Source organism: Mytilus galloprovincialis, chromosome 13 (genome assembly GCF_965363235.1).
Source record: "Mytilus galloprovincialis chromosome 13, xbMytGall1.hap1.1, whole genome shotgun sequence".
NCBI classification, from domain to species: Eukaryota; Metazoa; Mollusca; class Bivalvia; order Mytilida; family Mytilidae; genus Mytilus; species Mytilus galloprovincialis.
Genome location: NC_134850.1, coordinates 38,886,685 through 38,907,716, shown reverse-complemented (window position 1 = coordinate 38,907,716; position 21,032 = coordinate 38,886,685). Strand labels below are relative to the sequence as shown.

The following is a 21,032-nucleotide window of genomic DNA, read 5'->3' as shown; positions in this document are numbered from 1 at the left end:
CTCAATGTCTTTTCTATTTTTAGAATTTTCATGTCAGTTAAGAGACTATTAGAGGCCAAAAATAAAACACAAGAAGCACTTTCAAGTCTTAAAGGTTTGTAAATAAAATAGAAAGATAATGAACGTAATCTTGTACTTCATAACAAATAAGAACAAAATTTCACAAGAAGTTATTCATCATATAAACTATTTGATATTAGTTCAAATATAAATGAGAGGTGACTTTGTGACCTTTTGTCATGCATGTATCTAATTTATAATGTTAATATCATTTAAACTTATAAAGCAAGAATGGAGAAATATTATTTTGCAAGAAAACATTTTTTGCTGCCATGTGTAAGAGTGTTATGCCTCCGCAGCTTGGGAAGGCAGCACTTAAAGATTTATACAAATCTTTCTTTCTAGTTCAGATGTATTTCTTTTCTTTTACTTAAGTTTGCCTCAACCAAATGTAATAAAACTTGCACAATGCTTATTATCACCAAACACATATCAACTTTGAATTTGGGTGGTGTCACTTTACTGTTCTGAGAGTTGGGTCCCTTTACTAATGGAAAAATTGCTTAATCAAACGTTAATTTTGAACTAGTCCATTTGACTCTTGCACATTTACAATTGGGGGCATTTGTTTCTCATTGACACTTTCTTTTTTTATTTAAACTATTTCAGATTCAAAGCTATACTGGTTGGAACTGACTGAAATACAAGAAATAGTTGACCTCTCAGCAGTAGTGATGAATTCTGTTGCAGCTAAAAGTAAAAGTTGGATTGAAGAAACTATTGAGGAGGCAGAGGATAATGTGAAACAATTTACTAAAGGAAAGATGTCTATGGTAGGCCCTGGCAACATCTCACAAAATACATCATACTTACACCATCCAGCACTAACTCCATTATGGGCTGATTCAGAAAATACAATGTCCCTCCCAGGGACAACACATTTTTTTTTAACCCCAACCATTCCCAGAAATGAAAATATATTTGAACAACAACTCCCTTTGCATTTTGGTATTAAATACAACTACCAACATAATAAAATAGAAAAAGGCTTCCCTGGAGGGGGGCATAGTATTTTGTGGAGCATCCCTAACTAACTTCAGAACTACTTCAAATTATAAGTTCATACAATTAGCTATAAGATTTTCTTCAATTGGGTTGTTGCTATAAAATTTATTTGGAGATAGTAAAAGAAATTGAATTAAGGATGTACTTAGGTGAGGTTAGGTGAAAATTAAGAAATTAAGAAATTAAAATTGATACTATAAGCTGGTAGAGCATCTATTAAGAATAAAGATAAGCTAAAAATATTGATAGGTCATGGACCCCCTTTTCGAGATATTTGAGATTTAAAATATGGCGGGAAAAGGCTGACTTGGACTTTTACCTTATATATGCATTGGTACTATTTGGGTCTCAAAACAAAAGAAAGAAAATTAAGAATCTTCTAAAATTTTGGTACATGACCTTTCATGAGCTATTAAGTCTTATATGAAAAAATAAAAGGGTGTTTTGGGGGAAAATATTTTACATTGTATTGTATGGAAAAACACCAAGGAGTCCGAACATTTAACACAAATTCCAAAACCTCACCTAAGTACATCCTTAATGGGAGGCTATAAATTTACAGGGGAGATAACTCAAAACAAATTATACATTAGCAATGTCCTCCAGTGTTTTCAGGTTACTTTAATTTAAATGACAATAATATTAATCTCTTTTAAGAAGTATTAAACGGTAGGGGTAAAAGCACTACAATGATATGTTTATCCTTATTGTTGCTTTAGTAATTTATGTGATCCCAGCTTACAATGCAGAAAGTAATTTTGAAAACAAAATTGATCATGATAAAAGTATCCATATGATTATTTTTGTCATGTGAGTGATTCAGGCTTTTTGGAGACTTTTGTTTTAAATTTAGAAATTTTTTGGCTCAAAACTTGTTCAGTTGTATGGGATAAACAATGACAGCATTGTCTTGAAAAAATTGCACTGGCATTTCACAAACTTCAACTTTAAAAAATTACTTTTCATTGTAATTTACACATGTGGAAAGAAGATGATTTAGGGTTAAAAAAATTTAAACTGTTTACAAAAAGACTCTTAAATAGTGAGTTTACAACAAAAGTGCCTACTATTAGCATTCAATGTAAATTCATACAAGAGATAAAGGAATTTATATGATTTGGCTTATTTGTATTTTTTAAATATATTTGTATTTTATTCTTTTTTAAGCATGATGTAAGACAGAGTATTATAAATGATATGAATACCATGGTGGATGAACTGATGTCCTCTTTACAAGGACTTACTGGTTTTGCTAATCCTTTCTTAGACAAGTACCAACAGTTTTTCTCATTGGTCAAATCTGTGAAGGAAGCATATGCAATTTTGAAAGAAGGGTAAATGAATTTAGAGAAATATTTTTGATTTTTTTGAGATATTGAATTGTTTTCTAGAACCTATTTTCAAAAATTGTAAAAAGATGTCTTTTTATATAGTTTCATGCAAATGTGCTTGATTAATGTACATTTCTTGGAGATATTTGATAAAGTAGTTCTAAACCTAATCATTGAATCTATAATATACCAATATATATCTATATTTGATTTAGTTCTATAATAATGTTTATATTTTCTGTTAATAATTTTAGTTATGAAACTGCAGTGTCAACACTTGCTTCTATCTTTGGTCCTGGTGCACACCCAAATTTCCCTAATGTCACACGTTTAAAAGGATCTGGATGCAACTATGATGGTTTTTATCCTGCTGGTAGTGAGGGAGGAGTTGACCTAGAAATTGAACCTGATAAAACAGTTAGTATTGTAAATAATAAAATGCATGGAAAGATCCCAAATAACATAAAATACAACCAGTTTTGAAATAATGTCAGTCAGCCAATTTGTTGAAGACTCATGTGAAAGATTCTATATAAGTTTTCCCCTGATTCTTTTGAAATAGAGGAATAAGAAATAGTTTATTTTCTTTCTGACTCTATTTGTTTTCCGACTCAGACTTTAACCTTATATTGAGCATTGGCAATATTTAGGTCTGAAACTGTAAGTAAAGAAATCGAGAACCTGCTTAAATGACCTTCATTGGTAATGACCTTATTGTGTATATGAGCTATTGAAGTCTTCGCAGTGACACAGGGCAAAATATGTTTTCCTGTATCCTAGAGAAAAACCCAACAGTCTGAACATCTGACAAAAATTCCTAAAAGTTATTTAAACCATATTAAATCACAGAATGTTTTATGTCGACTGTTAATTTTGTAATCCGATGATATGAAATATGCTTGTAAATACCTTAATTGTCCTCTTATCAATTTTACATTGAAAATTTTATTTTATGATATGGGGTATTGCAAGCATGTTTACTATGGCTTCTTGATATAATTAAGAAATTACAAAATAACTTTTAACTTGCAGTTAATTACAGATAAAGAAACAGCATTAAACAACTTTTATTTTTTTCAAAAAATAATACAGTATTATAAAAAAAACAATTTTGATTTAAAAAAAATAATACATATAATTTGGTTCATGTATATTTCAGGTTGTTGCACCATTTCCAGGATTAGTAATGTTATCTGACAATGATAATGAAGTAGTAATTGAAACGGCCGGAGGTTTTCTGAGAAATATAGAGATGACCATAAGAAATATAGAGCCAAACAGTAATATTCTACATCCTTCAGATGAACTATACATTGAACAGCCGGTTAGTTTTCACCTAGAACAATTAAGGGCATATATTACAGTTACAGGGGAGGTAATGAAGATGCTAACATAAAATGTTTTTTCGCGACGTCATACTGTGACATTTGAGGAAAAGATGCATTTTTTTGACTGATTTTTATTATGCCCCACCTACGATAGTAGAGGGGCATTATGTTTTCTGGTCTGTGCCTCTGTTCCTCTGTCCGTCCGTCTGTGCCTCCGTTTGTCCGTCTGGTTAAAGTTTTTGGTCGAGGTAGTTTTTGATGAAGCTGAAGTCCAATCAACTTGAAACTTAATACACATGTTCCCCATGATATGATCTTTCTAATTTTAATGCCAAATTATAGTTTTGACCCCAATTTTATGGTCCACTGAACATAGAAAATGATAGTGCAAAGTTTAGGTTAAAGTTTTTGGTCAAGGTAGTTTTTGATGAAGTTAAAGTTACATCAACTTGAAACTTACAAATGTAGTACACATGTTCCCTATGATATGATCTTTCTAATTTTAATTCCAAATTAAAGTTTTGACTCCAATTTCACGGTCCACTGAACATAGAAAATGATAGTGGGAGTAGGGCATCCGTGTACTATGGACACATTCTTGTCATTCAAACTGATTTAACTTTTAAACGAATTCATGAACCCCTCTTTTTAAGAATGACATTCGGTTTGATTATGTATGAAGATTATTTGTACCAATTTCATGAAAAAGTCAATGATGCAATTTTTATTAAATTTGATAAATATACAGGAAAAAATGATGTTTTTTTCTACATTCATGAATATTTGATAAATTTTATTTATTTCTAAACAAAATATTTCATAAATTTATAGGATACATTTATAAAAGAGAACTTTTATATAATTTAACAAAAAGCAGCTTGTGTTAATCTGTTGAAACAAAAAAGTTATGCATTTCTGTCAGAAAGAAAAATACGTCAACAAATCCAATTTTTTTTTTTATTTTACTCAAAAAGTAGCACATGAAGGTATATTTTTTATTACAAATTTGATTTAAGCAAGTAAAAAATGGCCGATATATCTACATAGATGCCAATCATTACAATTTTTCCGTACTTTTTCCGATTTTGATATTTAAAATATGCTATTATGGTCAAAGTCAAATAGATACGGATTCCCAGTCATTTCCTTTCAAACATGGATTTTTATCATTTCTTTTCCAGCCTGGTCGGGTATTTAGAAAACGACAATGTAATGCTTCCATTTTTTTGGGAGTTATCGACCTATCATTTGGTAACTAACCGACTTACGAAAAGACAAATTAGCATTTTATGAAGTTTCTCCCTTTCTCTACTCCTCCTTGACAAAACAAAATGTCCAGAACGTCTGGTCAATTAATGAATGGAATACATACTACAGATAACATGTTTAACTAAAAGTGCACATAACTTTGCAACCACTCATCAGTAATTTTTTTGGTAAATGCACGTTTTTGAATGATTACTGAACACTTTTCAAAATTATGGAAAATTTGATAGATTGTTACTGTTTGTGTCAAAAGGTGGTTGGCATCTATGTATCTTTGATAAAGGGAAAAATTCTCACGTCAAAAGTAAATGGTTGGATATGCCCTTAAGAAGAGGAAGTAGATGTATTATAATGAAGATTTGGAAAAATCTAGCTGAATATTAACAAGATTTGAATTGGTCTTTTGATGATTAGATAGATTAACAGAAAATAAAGATGAAAGAATGCAAGAGTCATCAAGAAATTGTACTTGTATATTCTTTGAAATTTTGTTTATGTCTGATATATAGTTATCTGAATATTGATGGTTAGCATATGACCATGCTGTGTTCAATCTACAACTGAGGTCACATCATTGTTTGCTTGCATTCAAATCCAAATGAAATCAAATTAAGGTGGCTCGTGGGTACAAAATTTCAGCAAAAAATTAAACCTTTATTTTTTTCATTACAAATTTTATTTATTACACTATTAGTTATTACTTTATGATATGGTAAAAAAATCAACCCAAAAAATGGTTTCGGTTTGGCCCCAGATGACTTTTAAAATGTTTATATCATTGAAAAAGCTCCAAATTATCTCCCTTTGGTGCAAAAATGCCATTTTTTGGCATTTAATTTGAAATATCTTTTTTAACTCATCGGTGACCTATATTTTTTATTATTGTTTTCATATGAGCTGTGCATAAACTAAATAATTGTAAAATTTTAGCGATTTCTGTAATTAGGTTATCTTTTTATTTCGATATTACCTCTATTTCTCCTATTAGTTCAGCAACAAAAAAAAAGACATTAACAAAAATGTATGCTTCTTCCGGAGGCAGATTGTGAGCTTAAATGAACAGTGACCCCATTTTTTTATTTCAGTTTTCTTTTAAGTATATGATAAAGTTCATTTATAAAAAAAGATAGCGAAATTCTATATTAGAAAAAAAAATTGATTTATACCCAGGAGCCCCCTTAATGTCTTGATAGTCAATAATGTAGCAGCAATATTGTTAAACTTATTTTGATAAAATTAACTAAGCTGACTGCTAACAATAATTTATCGTTAAAAATTGTGTTCTTTGATATGTTGTAAAAAAAAACATACTTAAATTTTGTTCAACTTATATTGCAAACATATAACTTATGCAGTTTAGATTTATGTTCTTGCTATTTTTTTAGGTTGCAGCAGGAGAACCTATTGGAAAAGCAACTCGATCATCTTGTGATAACCATATAAAGGTGATATTTCGTAAGAATGGAGGGAATATCGATCCAACAGGATTCATGCAAAAAAGAAAAATTGAACTCCAACCTTGGCTTCAAAAGTGTGATGATTACAAATTAGTTTTTCTGGTGAGATCACTGTGTATTATATATGTATTCATTAATTTTGTATTTTTATTCTCATCTGGTTAAATGAAACAAAGTGTCCATTACCTGTCTACTAGCATTTTTAACCTTAGGGTGCAATCAACAGTTTTTTTCTATGCCGTCATATTTTGAGGGACCATGTACAAGTGACCCTTAGTGGTGGACTGATTAATAAAGATACTTGTATAAAACTAGATATCACTGGAATCAGAATGTTCTCTAGTTTATAATGGAATAAAAAAAAGTGTACTTTTAATAGTATAAAAAAGTTTTATCCAGAGAAACTTGGAAAAACATTGCCTAATTTAAGCTAAAAAAACCTGAAATCAGGTCATATGCACACCCCTGAAGACATGATACCTGCACATTTTTCATAAACAAAGTTGTATGAATTTCATAGATTTTTACCTGGTCTTTCAAAAAATTCATGCTTCAGGGTACGTTCGCCTGCTCCGAAAAGAGCTACAGTGGCTGCAAATAAGTTTTGAATTTTCCCTGCCAAAAAAACAGACTGTTTACAGTGTTGTCTCCCCTCAAAACATGAATATTTAATCTAATTTTTTAAATTATTTTAATCATTCAACCTGTTTTAATTGAAGTTAATTAACATATCTTTACAACCAAATACAAAAAACATATACTTTTTCACCAATTATGTTGATAAAAAGGGACTTCCCTCCATGTCTATTTTTAGTTGGGGAATAACCCCTAGTTTTTTATACGAAACTGTTTATAGCACCCTTATCCTATAAAACCTGCAACTTGGCCAATTATAAATGAACTCAGCAATATCATCGATTTATTTGTTTGATCCATTAACAAGCATGGATACAGTTACATGGCTAAAAATATATCATATGTGAAAATGCAGTTTTGGCATATATCTCAACATCTTCCCTAGCCAAGGGTTACGACCCACTTACTGCTCTCCATCCTTAATGGATTGAGAGAGAATTTTGGATCTATTAGTTAATGATTTTCATTGGTTGCTGTCATTACTGGCTGCATCCAATCAAAAGACGCCTATAACATGATTAAGTGTAAATGTAAAAATTGCCACATGCTGATTGTGCAACAAGTCTTTATCCCCTCCCCCCCCTCAACCCCTCCCACCCCAATTACAAATGTTGGCTTAATCTGCCATTTAGGGTGGAGAGGATGAGAGTGGATTGAACCCTTGGCTAGCAAAGATGATCATAATATCTCAAAAAATTTAGCCGTCAGAGGAAAATTGACATTGTAAAGTACTCCTCATTTTAGTGTTTACTTTTGTTGTTAAGTATCTGTCTCATTGATGTACACACACCATCTCCCAATATCTATGCTGTAAAAGGAACTTAGAGATGACATTACTCGCATCTTATTTATTTAATTATTATATTTAGGATGTTACCATCGACTCAGGCTCAGTTATAGGTGCACTGGGAAAGCTTCTTAAAGATACAAGTCCTAGTTTAGAAAATGAAGATGCAGAAACTGAAGACATGCCAGAATTAAGCGGTGATTCTCCAGGCACAGATGTTGAAGAAATCAAGGGTATGATATCTTAAAAAAAAATTATTATATAGGCTTTACTCTTTATCTTAACCCTTTCGCCGATGAGTCCCGGTTTACTGATTGGATTGGAATACCTCTCTTATATTTCCCGCTCAAAACAGTGCAAACACGAGTTATCTTTCTTTGTTTGAATACCCGGATGAAAGTGTAAACATGACGCTTCTGTTTGTTGAAAACCGTTTCAAAATTAGAGGAATTTACGGAATTTACGAGAATTTGAAATGAGGGAACATTTTTTTAGAAAGAATATGGAAGAATTGAAGCCAAACTAGTATACTTTTTTACATAAAATGTTGTTTTATGTACAAAACACTTGGACTGAACATCGTTCATTGTAACGAATTTGTACAGCCTCATGAAATTTTCTAAATTTTTCCGTTTTGGGTTAAAAAATTACGATTTGGGTCACAGAGTAGAATTTTGAAAATTGTAACTAGATAATGCCGAAAATTTGAAAATTTGAATATTTTATAAAGAAAAAGTTATCAAAACGTGAACAAAACTGTGAACAAGGTGTTAGTGAATGAAATAAAGACACAAATAACTACAGACAAGTTTTTATTGACATTTATTGTGAAGATCTCCCACTTGAGTAATAGTAGCCAGGGAAGCCATCGTCTCAGAGTAGCTTCTGTCTGTGCAGCTATCAGTGAAAGGGTGAAATTGTTTGAAAGAATATTAACTTTATATATCTAAGAACTTTTAAAAATATGATGAGAAATTGTTTTTCAACAGGCTGTTAGTTTTCTTGTTTAAATTGTTTTACATTTAATTTGGTTGGGGCCATCTGTAGTTTACTAGATAGTGTTAGTTTTGCTAGTTGTTGAAGGCTGCACAGAAACCATTAGTTAGTTTCTTACATCTACATACATTATTTGGTCACTTGTGCAAAGTTTTCTTATTGGTAGTCATGCAGCTTATTTTGAGCTCAGGCTCGGGTTATTTTCTTTAAAAGTTGTGTCCTAAAATTAACTACAATAGAAGATTCACAAATGAGATTTTTATCATCAAATATTTTCTAGTCTACAATGTTGTTTCGCAAAATAAAATCTAAAGAGTTTAGTTAATTATGCCCCAACTACGATAGTAGAGGGGCATTATGTTTTCTTGTCTGTGCCTCCGTTCGACCGTCCGTCCGTCCGTCCCACTTCAGGTTAAAGTTTTTGGTCAAGGTAGTTTTTGATAAAGTTGAAATCCAATCAACTTGAAACTTAGTACACATGTTCCTCATGATATGATCTTTCTAATTTTAATGCAAAATTATAGTTTTGGCCCCAATTTTATGGTCCACTGAACATAGAAAATGATAGTGCGAAGTTAATGTTAAAGTTTAGGTTAAAGTTTTTTGTCAAAATAGTTTTTGATGAAGTTAAAGTCACATCAACTTGAAACTTAGTATACATGTTCCCTATGATATTATCTTTCTAATTTTAATTCCGAATTAAAGTTTTGACCCCAATTTCACTGTTCACTAGAACATGGACAATTATAGTGTGAGTGGGGCATCCGTGTACTATGGGCACATTCTTGTTTTGTATATGTGTACATAGTTTTGCAAATTTTGATTTTTTAAGGGTCATATTAAATGGTTTCCTAGATATAGGTATTCCTATTTCATTCCACTTTGTCTATTTTATAAATCAATTTTTCGAAGAATGTATTCTTTCTGTACATATTTCTTGGTATATAGTTGTATGATAATGTGTAGCAATTTTTTTTTAATTGGAAGGTGTTTTAATAACTCAAAATCTTAGCTTAACATGGAGCCCTTATTTATGTACATATATATTTATCTCTTGTGTTTGATATTAATTTATAACTTCTTACACTTTTATTCTTGATATTCTTTTTGTAAAGAAAACAGTGAGAGCATGTTTGGAAAGCTAAAAACATTTGCCAGTGGCAGTGGAGGAGAATCAGATGCAACTGATATGTCCGGTGGATTTGATTGGACTGGTGGAAATGGTGTGTCAGAAGGAGGTTCAGGGTCTGGTGGATTCAATATCAAAGGTAAAGCTCTTAATTAATCCCTTAATTCTATGATATTATTACCTAAGTATTTCTGTATTTGCCTTGTTATTGGTTCGAGGACCAATAACAAGGCCAATACAGAAAAACATGTAATAGTATATTTATTAATTAACTACAGTGTTACAATATTTTTCTTATTTCATTTCACAAGAGATAAATTTTTTTTACCTTGAAGTGGAACTATCCAAAATTCAGTATTTTTATAAGATGCAATATCTAGTGATCTGGTGCAGTTTCTAGGTGTCTTCAGCATTCTCCCATCTGATGAATTTTTCTACCCTTTCAAGTCACTATAAAGTGTTAAAAGGATTTTCTATATTTAGTATAAAAAGTCCCTGAGTGTTACAACTTAAATTTAGATGCAACACATAAATAGTAATTGGAAAGGTACTTCCTTGCATGTGTAATGCAGAAACAAATTGAATATAAAAAGCATAATGTAGGAGTCGAAAATGATAAAACTATCCATAAGCCAACTGGCCAAAGAACGAAGATTTGCACAATAACAGAACACATATGCCTGGTTCGGGTTTAAAAATACATGACGGCTTACAAAACACAAGAAGCGAAAGTAAACAGTAAATCAATTTGTACCATCATGAAATTATGAGGTTGACAGGAAATGAACTTTGTGAAAATCTACTAGTTCCCCAAACCTGAAATAATTCCATCATCAGCTTTCAAAATGTTTTTAAATGAATGTGACCGTCTTTAGCCTAAAATATATGCCATACTGAATGTTTCAGCATGTTTATGGTGAGTAAATGAAAACTGCGTCTTCCAAACAACTGTTTACTTTCAGTTTGTGTTTATCGTGACTTTCGATCTAAAAACTAGAGACGTTCCAAAATCCTGTATTGGCCGGATCAGAACTTGGCCAATACAGAAAAAAATCTATATTGGCTGTGTTATTCTGTATTGGCCGAGTTGACACCTTAATTTATATTGCATAGGCAGTTTGCATCATATTAAGACCAAATAACAGTGTTGTTAATTAAAAATACCTGATATGCAGTATTTAATGGCCAAAATAACCTCTTTCTTCTATTAAAGGTCTCAGAAAGGGACATATAAGTATGCTAATCCGCTGGCAGCAGCTGCATGGAAAAAACAATGTGTATTGACTTTTTTGGTCATGTGTATTTTCTCTGATGATAAATAGGATAAGTTTATTTGGTATGTTTGGTTCTTGCAAGATCTACATGTACACCAGACAGGATTCACCTGACCTCATCCCTATTCTAGGATCAGTAATCAAGAAGACATGAGGGCTTTTCCAGAATAAATTGTAGGGGGGAGGCACTTTTATTATTAAAATTTGATGGGTGGTAGTTATTTAAGAAAAATTGCTTGAACATTTAAATGAAATATCCAATTTAAATTGTATGCATGGTTGGGTAAAAAAAAGTGCATTCCTTCCTTCCCATACATTTATTTTTGGAACAGCCCTGATAAGATCAGTTTCTCAGATGCTGTTAGTAGTAAGTGGACTATTTTTGGTTTATGGAATGATTGAAAGGTTAGCATGTGTGACTAGTAGGTTTCATCTGACTTGACCTTATTTCCATGGTTCATTGTTCAATGTAAATGTTCTGTGTTTTGGTATGTTTCTTTTTGTTAAATTATATGAAAATAAGGAAATGTGGTATGAATGTTAATAAGACAACTATCCACCAAGTTCAAATAAAGCGGATGCAAGTTATTATAGGCAACTGTCCTGCCTTCAACAATGAGAAATACTCATACAGTATAGTTGGGTATTTGTTTGTCATGCAAGTATCATCTAAACTTGACATCATTTCATGGTGTATTGTTCAACCTTAAAATTCTTGAGCAAGTACAAAATTTGGACAAGTGGTTTTCTCCTTCAGACAGGTGATATATCATGATTAATTACCCAATGGAACAGTTGTTAAAAAAAGTGAATGTCAAACTTTGGATGGTAAAGTTTAATAAAAATAATGTCATAGATCTCATAATAAATTTACATATTGCTCTTTGCTCATATTAATTGGTTATTGATATATGAATAAAGTTTTTGTTCTTCCTTATATGACTTCTTTTTGTTACTATATTTAAAGATGCATTTAGTGTTTTGCTGAAGAAGGCAAACAGTTTTCTCAAGAAGTTCTCCCTGAAGAAATTAAGAATGGGAACAATTATTGATTTTCTTGACAAACTTGGAATGGATGAATCAAAAGTACAGATGGCAGGAGTAATAAAAACAATTAAGGTAAGAATATTAAAACAATTCTGTACATACAGTCAAACCAGCCTTTACAGTCATCTGCTTCTAAGGGTCACTTTCAGACCCTCCCTTTGATAGTAGAGGGGCATTATGTTTTCTGGTCTGTGGGTTCCTCGTCTGTTCGTTCGTTCGTCCTGCTTCAGGTTAACGTTTTTGGTCAAGGTAGTTTTTGATGAAGTTGAAGTCCAATCAACTTGAAACTTAGTACACATGTTCCCTATGAAATGATCTTTCTTATTTTAATGTCAAATACAAGTTTTGACCCAAATTTAACAGTCCACTAAACATAAAAAAATAACAGTGCGAGTGGTGCATCCTTGTACTATGGACACATTCTTGTCTCTATATGATTAAACTCATTTCAGGGTTCAGCACTCCTAAATTTTGCACAAAATCATCATTTGAACTGTTAACAAAAAACTTCTATCTTACAATTTGAACGAGTGACAAATTGTTTTTTACGATGGAAAACTTCAGAAACTATTCTAATCTAAACCCCCTCCCCCAAAACAAAAAACAAATCTGCCAACTTCAAAGAACCATTAGATAAATGGAAAGAATAGGAGGTTGCATTTTAGTCACTATGAGTAATACATTGAACGGGAACGGTTTGAAAATGTTTTATATTAATTTACATTGTGTTGTAGAGGTTAATAGACAATAAGCCTTGTTTCAACCCCCAGCAGGCCACTGATGATGAATTAGAGGAGGAATTAATGGAACGAGGTCAAAAGACTGGTGGAAGTAGGGATCAGATGATAAAAAGACTTCTTACAAATAGCAATCGTACGTATTTTTATCTCAACTATTTCTTGTATTTTTATACCCCCGCTTTAAAAAAGGGGGGGTATACTGTTTTACCTCTGTCTGTCCGTCAGTCCGTCCATCAGTCCGTCCGTCCATCAGTCCGTTAGTCAGTCCGTCCCATGAAACTTTCGTCACATTTTTCTCAGGAACTACACATCCACCCTTTCTGTAATTTGGTATCAACATTTATATATGTTAGCCATACCGTGTGATGCGTTTTCAGATTCATCACTTGACAACTTCCTGTTTACCGAACACTTGTATGATTTTACACATGATAGCCAAGTTGAAAATTTTCGTCACATTTTTCTCAGGAACTACACATCCACCCTTTCTGTAATTTGGTATCAACATTTATATATGTTAGCCATACCGTGTGATGCGATTTCAGATTCATCACTTGACAACTTCCTGTTTACCGAACACTTGTATGATTTTACACATGATAGCCAAGTTGAAAATTTTCGTCACATTTTTCTCAGGAACTACACATCCACCCTTTCTGTAATTTGGTATCAACATTTATATATGTTAGCCATACCGTGTGATGCGTTCTCAGATTCATCACTCGACAACTTCCTGTTTACCGAACACTTGTATGATTTTACACATGATAGCCAAGTTGAAAATTTTCGTCACATTTTTCTCAGCAACTACAATACAAGGATTTCTGAAATTTGGTTTCAGGATTTATATAAGTTAGCTATACCGTGTGATGTGTTTTCAGATTCATCACTCGACAACTTCCTGTTTACCGAACACTTGTATGATTTTACACATGATAGCCAAGTTGAAAATTTTCGTCACATTTTTCTCAGCAACTACAATACAAGGATTTCTGAAATTTGGTTTCAGGATTTATATAAGTCAGCTATACAGTAGATTCCGGTTATTTGCATAGCCTATTTGTCAGACAAAATTATGCAATAAAGCGAAATATGCTTATATCCGAAATGGCAAATGACAGAGTCAAATAACATCGATAGAACAGATCAGTAAAAGAAATCCCTGAAGAAAGATGAACGTCTGTAATCCACATACAATGTACTGAATGTTGATTTATTCTAATAAAAATTTTATGTCTACTCTAGTGAAATATGTGTTATTTTATTTTGTTTCTTTAAATAAAGATTATAAACACATTTAGTTTTAGTTTATTTGCATTCAGACTTTCTTTACCTGGGATACGAAAATAAACTGTTCTAAAAATAGATTTGTTTCTATGACCCATATGTACAATGTACATTGTTAGGCTTTGATTAAAATAAACTTTTAAACAATACTTCACAGTTTATAATTATTTTAACATGAATTGCTGTTGATATGCAGTTGGGCACTGAGGTAACAACTTGTTAGTTTCGTATATGCAAAGCAGTAATGGTGGGGCCCTGTACGGGTTAATTGCTGGACACAAGTGTTGAAAGTGAGAAAATATAATAATTAAAAGTAAATGTTCTTTTCATAAAATATTAAAAACAAATGATTGATGTATAAAATTCTTTAACCATATGTAAATGCCCTATAATATTAACATTAATACAGATCACCCCAAGCCCAATAGAGTTCACATTGGTTATGATCGATAGTTAGCAGGAGTTTTTGTTTTAAAAATTAACCCCAAATGTAATCTATGGACAATTGTTTAAATCCAATCAATTATTAACACCCTTTGAAGTAGAATGGTCAGTGTTTTTACAACAATTATCTGTTTGACATTTTTATGACCTCGAGGCTTAAAATAGAACATGGGAAACTTTACCTGTGTAGACATCGAGGTTTATTTTTAAATCAAATTCCATAATATAAACACGAAAGAAACTGTTTTAAAACTTTATTTCAATAACACAAAAGTAAATATGAAATAATAACGAAAATAAGGATGCATTCAAGAAAAATATACTTACCAAATGACCGTTTCCGGTCAAAAATCTCGTCAGTTTTAACTAAGCATATCTAGACGGCAATAATTTTCTATGCAATAAACCGAAAGGCCACTTGTAGAGCTATGCATATAACCGGACAATTTAACATTAGATGAATGGGAAATGGTTTTGTGCAGGAGAAAACTATGCAATTAACCGAATTATGCTATTAAGCGGTATGCAATTAAGTGGAATCGACTGTACCGTGTGATGCGTTTTCAGATTCACCACCTGACAACTTCCTGTTTACCGAACACTTGCATATTTTTACACTATTAATATTATCCACTTGCGGCGGGTGAGCAGTAGCTCGCAGTTTCACTTGTTATGTTTGTGTGTAAAAAAGTTTGGGAAAAACTTTATGCCATTTGGATTAACAATTACATAAAAGGAGAGACATAGTGGTCACTTGTATTTAGTATGCAGTTGTATTAGCATTAACTCATTTCCGAAGAGATTGCTTAAGTCTGTACTTTCAGTCATGGTTCATTGACTTAATATTTGCATCACTTTAATGTTACAGAATTTCTATTTTAATTTCTTATTAGCATTTAGCATTATCAAAATAACAAAAAGGAGAGGCATATTAATTTTCTGAGGAAACAGTTTATTGTTTTTTTACTTCCAAAAAAATATTAAATTTTTTTGATTATTAAATATTTTTTTAGGATGTCCTCTACTGTCAGCCTTGCTTCCATCAGATTTGTATTGTACTTTTGATTCTATGTGTATGGGTGTGGAATGCTGTATAAATGTGAAAGTACTGGTTTTCCTTCGCACTGTAAAGGTATTTGCTAGACTTGATCCAGACAAGATGGACTTTCATTTTGGAGTGGATGAATATAAAGGAACTGTTTCTTTTGGCAGTGGATCATTGACTGATGGTAGTATTTAATTAACTCTATACAGAATTTACAAAATCAGCACACATTGCCATTAAAAAAAATGACTCAATTAAGAGATTAAGGGTCAGCAGTTTAATGGCGATGTGTTGCAATATTTTATCAATTTTCTTCAGATCTGCTTCCTTTTTGACAATATATATTTTAATATGATGTAGGAAAAAAAAATATTGTCATACTTTCCTCAGGTGTTAAGGAATAGATCTATGGACATAATAAAAAATGCAATTTCTTGTCAATTTTAATTTTTGTTGCTATATAATTCTGTTTGCATTGTTCATAAACATTTATACTTACCTCTATATATTTTAGGTATAGAAAAAGATATTGATACAGGGATAGAAATTTCAGTTGCTGGTGGAATTAAAGTTATTCTGAGGTAACAAGTGAAAACTATCTACATGTCTATTTTAGGGTATTTATGGGGATATTGTCAGAGAAGCAAAAATCTGAGCTCCTACAAACTAAAACTTGTCTTTATTCATTGTAAGTTAAAGGGAAATCAAATGATAGGAAAACCAAATTTTTAATAAAAAGCCTATTAAGACATTGGAATATAACAAAATACTTTGATTTCATTTCTTTTTATGCCCCCCTGACACAAACTGTCAAGGAACATATTGATTTACCCCTGTCCACCCATCAGTGTGTACATCAATCAGGAAGTAGATACATGGTTTGTCCAGCAATATTTTTCTACAGTTTTCAGCAACAGCTTTAATATTTTGTCGGATGTTTCTATACATAATAAAAGTGTGCATGTCCGTCAGATTTTGATTTTGAAATATTCTTTAGCATTATGCCAGGTATTTGAACTTGGTCATTTTTAGCTCACCTGTCCCGAAGGGACAAGTGAGCTTATGCCATCACTTGGCGTCCGTCGTCTGTCGTCCGTCGTCTGTCGTCGTCTGTCGTCGTCTGTCGTCGTAAACTATTTCAAGAATCTTCTCCTCTGAAACTACTGGGCCAAATACTTTCAAACTTTAACTGAATGTTCCTTAGGGTATCTAATTTATAAATTGTATCCGAAGTTTTGATCTATCAACAAACATGGTCGCCATTGCTAAAAATAGAACATAGGGGTCAAATGCAGTTTTTGGCTTATAACTCAAAAACCAAAGCATTTAGAGCAAATCTGACATGGGGGTAATATTGTTTATCAGGTCAAGATCTATCTGCCCTGAAATTTTCAGATGAATCAGACAACCCGTTGTTGGGTTGCTGCCCCTGAATTGGTAATTTTAAGGAAATTTTGCTGTTTTTGGTTATTATCTTGAATATTATTATAGATAGAGATAAACTGTAAACAGGAATAATGTTCAGCAAAGTAAGATTTACAAATAAGTCAACATGACGGAAATGGTCAGTTGACCCCTTTAGGAGTTATTGCCCTTTATAGTCAATTTTTAACCATTTTTCGTAAATCTTAGTAGTCTTTTACAAAAATCTTCTCCTCTGAAACTACTGGGCCAAATACTTCCAAACTTTAACTGAATGTTCCTTAGGGTATCTAGTTTGTAAATTGTATCCGAAGTTGTGATCTATCAACAAACATGGTCGCCATTGCTAAAAATAGAACATAGGGGTCAAATGCAGTTTTTGGCTTATATCTCAAAAACCAAAGCATTTAGAGCAAATCTGACATGGGATAATATTGTTTATAAGGTCAAGATCTATCTGCCCTGAAATTTTTAGATGAATCAGACAACCTGTTGTTGGGTTACTGCCCCTGAATTGGTAATTTTAAAGAAATTTTGCTGTTTTTGGTTATTATCTTGAATATTATTATAGATAGAGATAAACTGTAAACAGGAATAATGTTCAGCAAAGTAAGATTTACAAATAAGTCAACATGACGGAAATGGTCAGTTGACCCCTTTAGGAGTTATTGCCCTTTATAGTCAATTTTTAACCATTTTTCGTAAATCTTAGTAATCTTTTACAAAAATCTTCTCCTCTGAAACTACTGGGCCAAATACTTCCAAACTTTAACTGAATGTTCCTTAGGGTATCTAGTTTGTAAATTGTATCCGAAGTTATGATCTATCAACAAACATGGTCGCCATTGCTAAAAATAGAACATAGGGGTCAAATGCAGTTTTTGGCTTATAACTCAAAAACCAAAGCATTTAGAGCAAATCTGACGTGGGTAATATTGTTTATCAGGTCAAGATCTATCTGCCCTGAAATTTTCAGATGAATCAGACAACCTGTTGTTGGGTTGCTGCCCCTGAATTGATAATTTTAAGGAAATTTTGCTGTTTTTGGTTATCTTGAATATTATTATAGATAGAGATAAACTGTAAACAGGAATAATGTTCAGCAAAGTAAGATTTACAAATAAGTCAACATGACGGAAATGGTCAGTTGACCCCTTTAGGAGTTATTGCCCTTTATAGTCAATTTTTAACCATTTTTCGTAAATCTTAGTAGTCTTTTACAAAAATCTTCTCCTCTGAAACTACTGGGCCAAATACTTCCAAACTTTAACTGAATGTTCCTTAGGGTATCTAGTTTGTAAATTGTATCCGAAGTTGTGATCTATCAACAAACATGGTCGCCATTGCTAAAAATAGAACATAGGGGTCAAATGCAGTTTTTGGCTTATATCTCAAAAACCAAAGCATTTAGAGCAAATCTGACATGGGATAATATTGTTTATAAGGTCAAGATCTATCTGCCCTGAAATTTTTAGATGAATCAGACAACCTGTTGTTGGGTTACTGCCCCTGAATTGGTAATTTTAAAGAAATTTTGCTGTTTTTGGTTATTATCTTGAATATTATTATAGATAGAGATAAACTGTAAACAGGAATAATGTTCAGCAAAGTAAGATTTACAAATAAGTCAACATGACGGAAATGGTCAGTTGACCCCTTTAGGAGTTATTGCCCTTTATAGTCAATTTTTAACCATTTTTCGTAAATCTTAGTAATCTTTTACAAAAATCTTCTCCTCTGAAACTACTGGGCCAAATACTTCCAAACTTTAACTGAATGTTCCTTAGGGTATCTAGTTTGTAAATTGTATCCGAAGTTATGATCTATCAACAAACATGGTCGCCATTGCTAAAAATAGAACATAGGGGTCAAATGCAGTTTTTGGCTTATAACTCAAAAACCAAAGCATTTAGAGCAAATCTGACGTGGGTAATATTGTTTATCAGGTCAAGATCTATCTGCCCTGAAATTTTCAGATGAATCAGACAACCTGTTGTTGGGTTGCTGCCCCTGAATTGATAATTTTAAGGAAATTTTGCTGTTTTTGTTTATTATCTTGAATATAATTATAGATAGAAATAAACTGTAAACAGCAATAATGTTCAGCAAAGTAAGATCTTCAATTAAGTTAATTTGACCAAAATTGTCAATTGACCCCTTAAGGAGTTATTGCCCTTTAAAGACTTTTTTCACAATTTGTTCATCATGTTGACTTACTTTAAAAAATCTTCTCCTTTGAAACTGCTGTATCAATTTCAGCCAAACTTAGGCTAAATGAGTTTCAGAGTATCTAGTATAAATTTTATATTTTATTTCCTTGTATGTCAAGAAACATAGCTCCTATGGCTAAAATAGAACATAGGAGAAAATGATTATTTTTTTTGGCTTTTGAAGAAAATAGGACGATCCAAAAAACATTTAAATAAATTGAAAAGCCAAAATAATCATTGATGAGAGATTTAACCAAAAGAATTAAGGTGAGCGATTCAGGCTCTTGAGAGCCTCTTGTTTTTGTACCAAGAGCAAGACAGGGGAATATTAAATATTCACAAGTTCTTTGCAAAAAGCATGCATTTGTGGCAAGAATTCAAAACCATGTACTAAATGTCTAAATCCTGAAAGTTGGCAGGTATGTGAATATTATATTTATACAAAATTTTTAATTTTAGTGTTAAAATCAGATTAGTTGAAAAAGTATTTATTGTAACTGCTGGCTTAGGATTTTGTAACGCAGACGATTTGAGTAACTGCCTTGTTAATCTTGACTTCCTCAAAGATGCCAGAATACCCTTTCCATCTGTAGATGCTAATGGAAATTTGGTTTGGCCTAAAGGTATTGTATAATCTTTTATAATGAATTTCTTTATTACTAATAATTTATATTCTAACTTAAAATGGCTGTGTCAGTGAAACTTTTGGTTGCATAATTCTTCGATTTACGAATTAACCCTTTCACCGATTGCTGCCCAGACAGAAGCTACTCTGAGACGATGGCTTCCCTGGCTACTTTTACTCAAGTGGGAGACCTTCATAATAAATGTCAATAAAAACTTGTTCATAGTTATTTGTGTATTTATTTCATTCACTAACACCATGTTCACAGTTTTGTTCATGTTTTGATAATTTTTTCTTCATAAAATATTCAAATTTTCAAATTTTCGGCATTTTCTAGGTGAAATTCTCAAAATTCTGCTCTAAGACCCCAAATCGTAATTTTTTAACCCAAAACGGCAAAATTTTGAAAAATTTTATGAGGCTGTACAAATTCCTCACACTGAACGATGTCCATTCCAAGTGTTTTGCATATAAAACGACATTTTATGTCAAAAAAGTATACTATTCTCGTAAATTTTGTAAATTTCGTCTGATTTTGACACGGTTTTCAACAAACGGAAGCACCATGTTTACACGTTCATCCGGGCATTCATCAAAGAAAGATAACTCATGTTTGCACTGTTTTGAGTGGGAAATATAAAAGAGGTATTCCGATCCCGGTAAAACGGGACTCATCGTCAGCTGTCTGAAGCGTGAATCCCGGTAAACCGGGACTCATCGGCGAAAGGGTTAAAGAAGTTTTATTATTAATGTTAGTATTCTATGCAGTGCAATGGTTTTTCTCATTAATAACACATTCCCTTTGTATGGAATACTTATAACAGAGGTACCATTAGAGCAATAGTTTCATTTTATCTTTATATTATATGCTTGTGTAACTTCTTCTTATTATTACAATACATAGTACATTATTAACGTCTCCTGGGAGACGTTATTAAGATTT

General features: G+C 32.0%; 1 protein-coding gene across 1 annotated transcript; it reads left to right on the top strand.

Annotated features, from left to right (window-relative positions):
• Positions 1 to 690: 690 nt before the first annotated feature.
• LOC143057511 (uncharacterized) lies at positions 691 to 20,098 on the top strand. The gene is made up of 12 exons (XM_076230821.1): positions 691 to 833; positions 2,233 to 2,399; positions 2,651 to 2,813; positions 3,556 to 3,720; positions 6,376 to 6,549; positions 7,953 to 8,103; positions 9,982 to 10,134; positions 12,237 to 12,388; positions 13,051 to 13,189; positions 15,801 to 16,016; positions 16,347 to 16,413; positions 19,924 to 20,098. Exons 1-12 carry the CDS (start codon positions 735 to 737, stop codon positions 20,096 to 20,098), a joined length of 1,821 nt encoding a protein of 606 aa, XP_076086936.1. The 5' UTR covers positions 691 to 734.
• Positions 20,099 to 21,032: the final 934 nt, after the last annotated feature.

What these genes read in the sequence shown, in the direction of transcription:
- LOC143057511 (XM_076230821.1), top strand. Translation starts at nt 735, where the DNA reads ATGAATTCTGTTGCAGCTAAAAGTAAAAGTTGGATTGAAGAAACTATT. An exon ending in ATTACAAATTAGTTTTTCTG is followed by an intron (nt 6,550 to 7,952) that starts GTGAGATCACTG and finishes TATTATATTTAG; the next exon opens with GATGTTACCATCGACTCAGG. An exon ending in ACTTCTTACAAATAGCAATC is followed by an intron (nt 13,190 to 15,800) that starts GTACGTATTTTT and finishes ATATTTTTTTAG; the next exon opens with GATGTCCTCTACTGTCAGCC.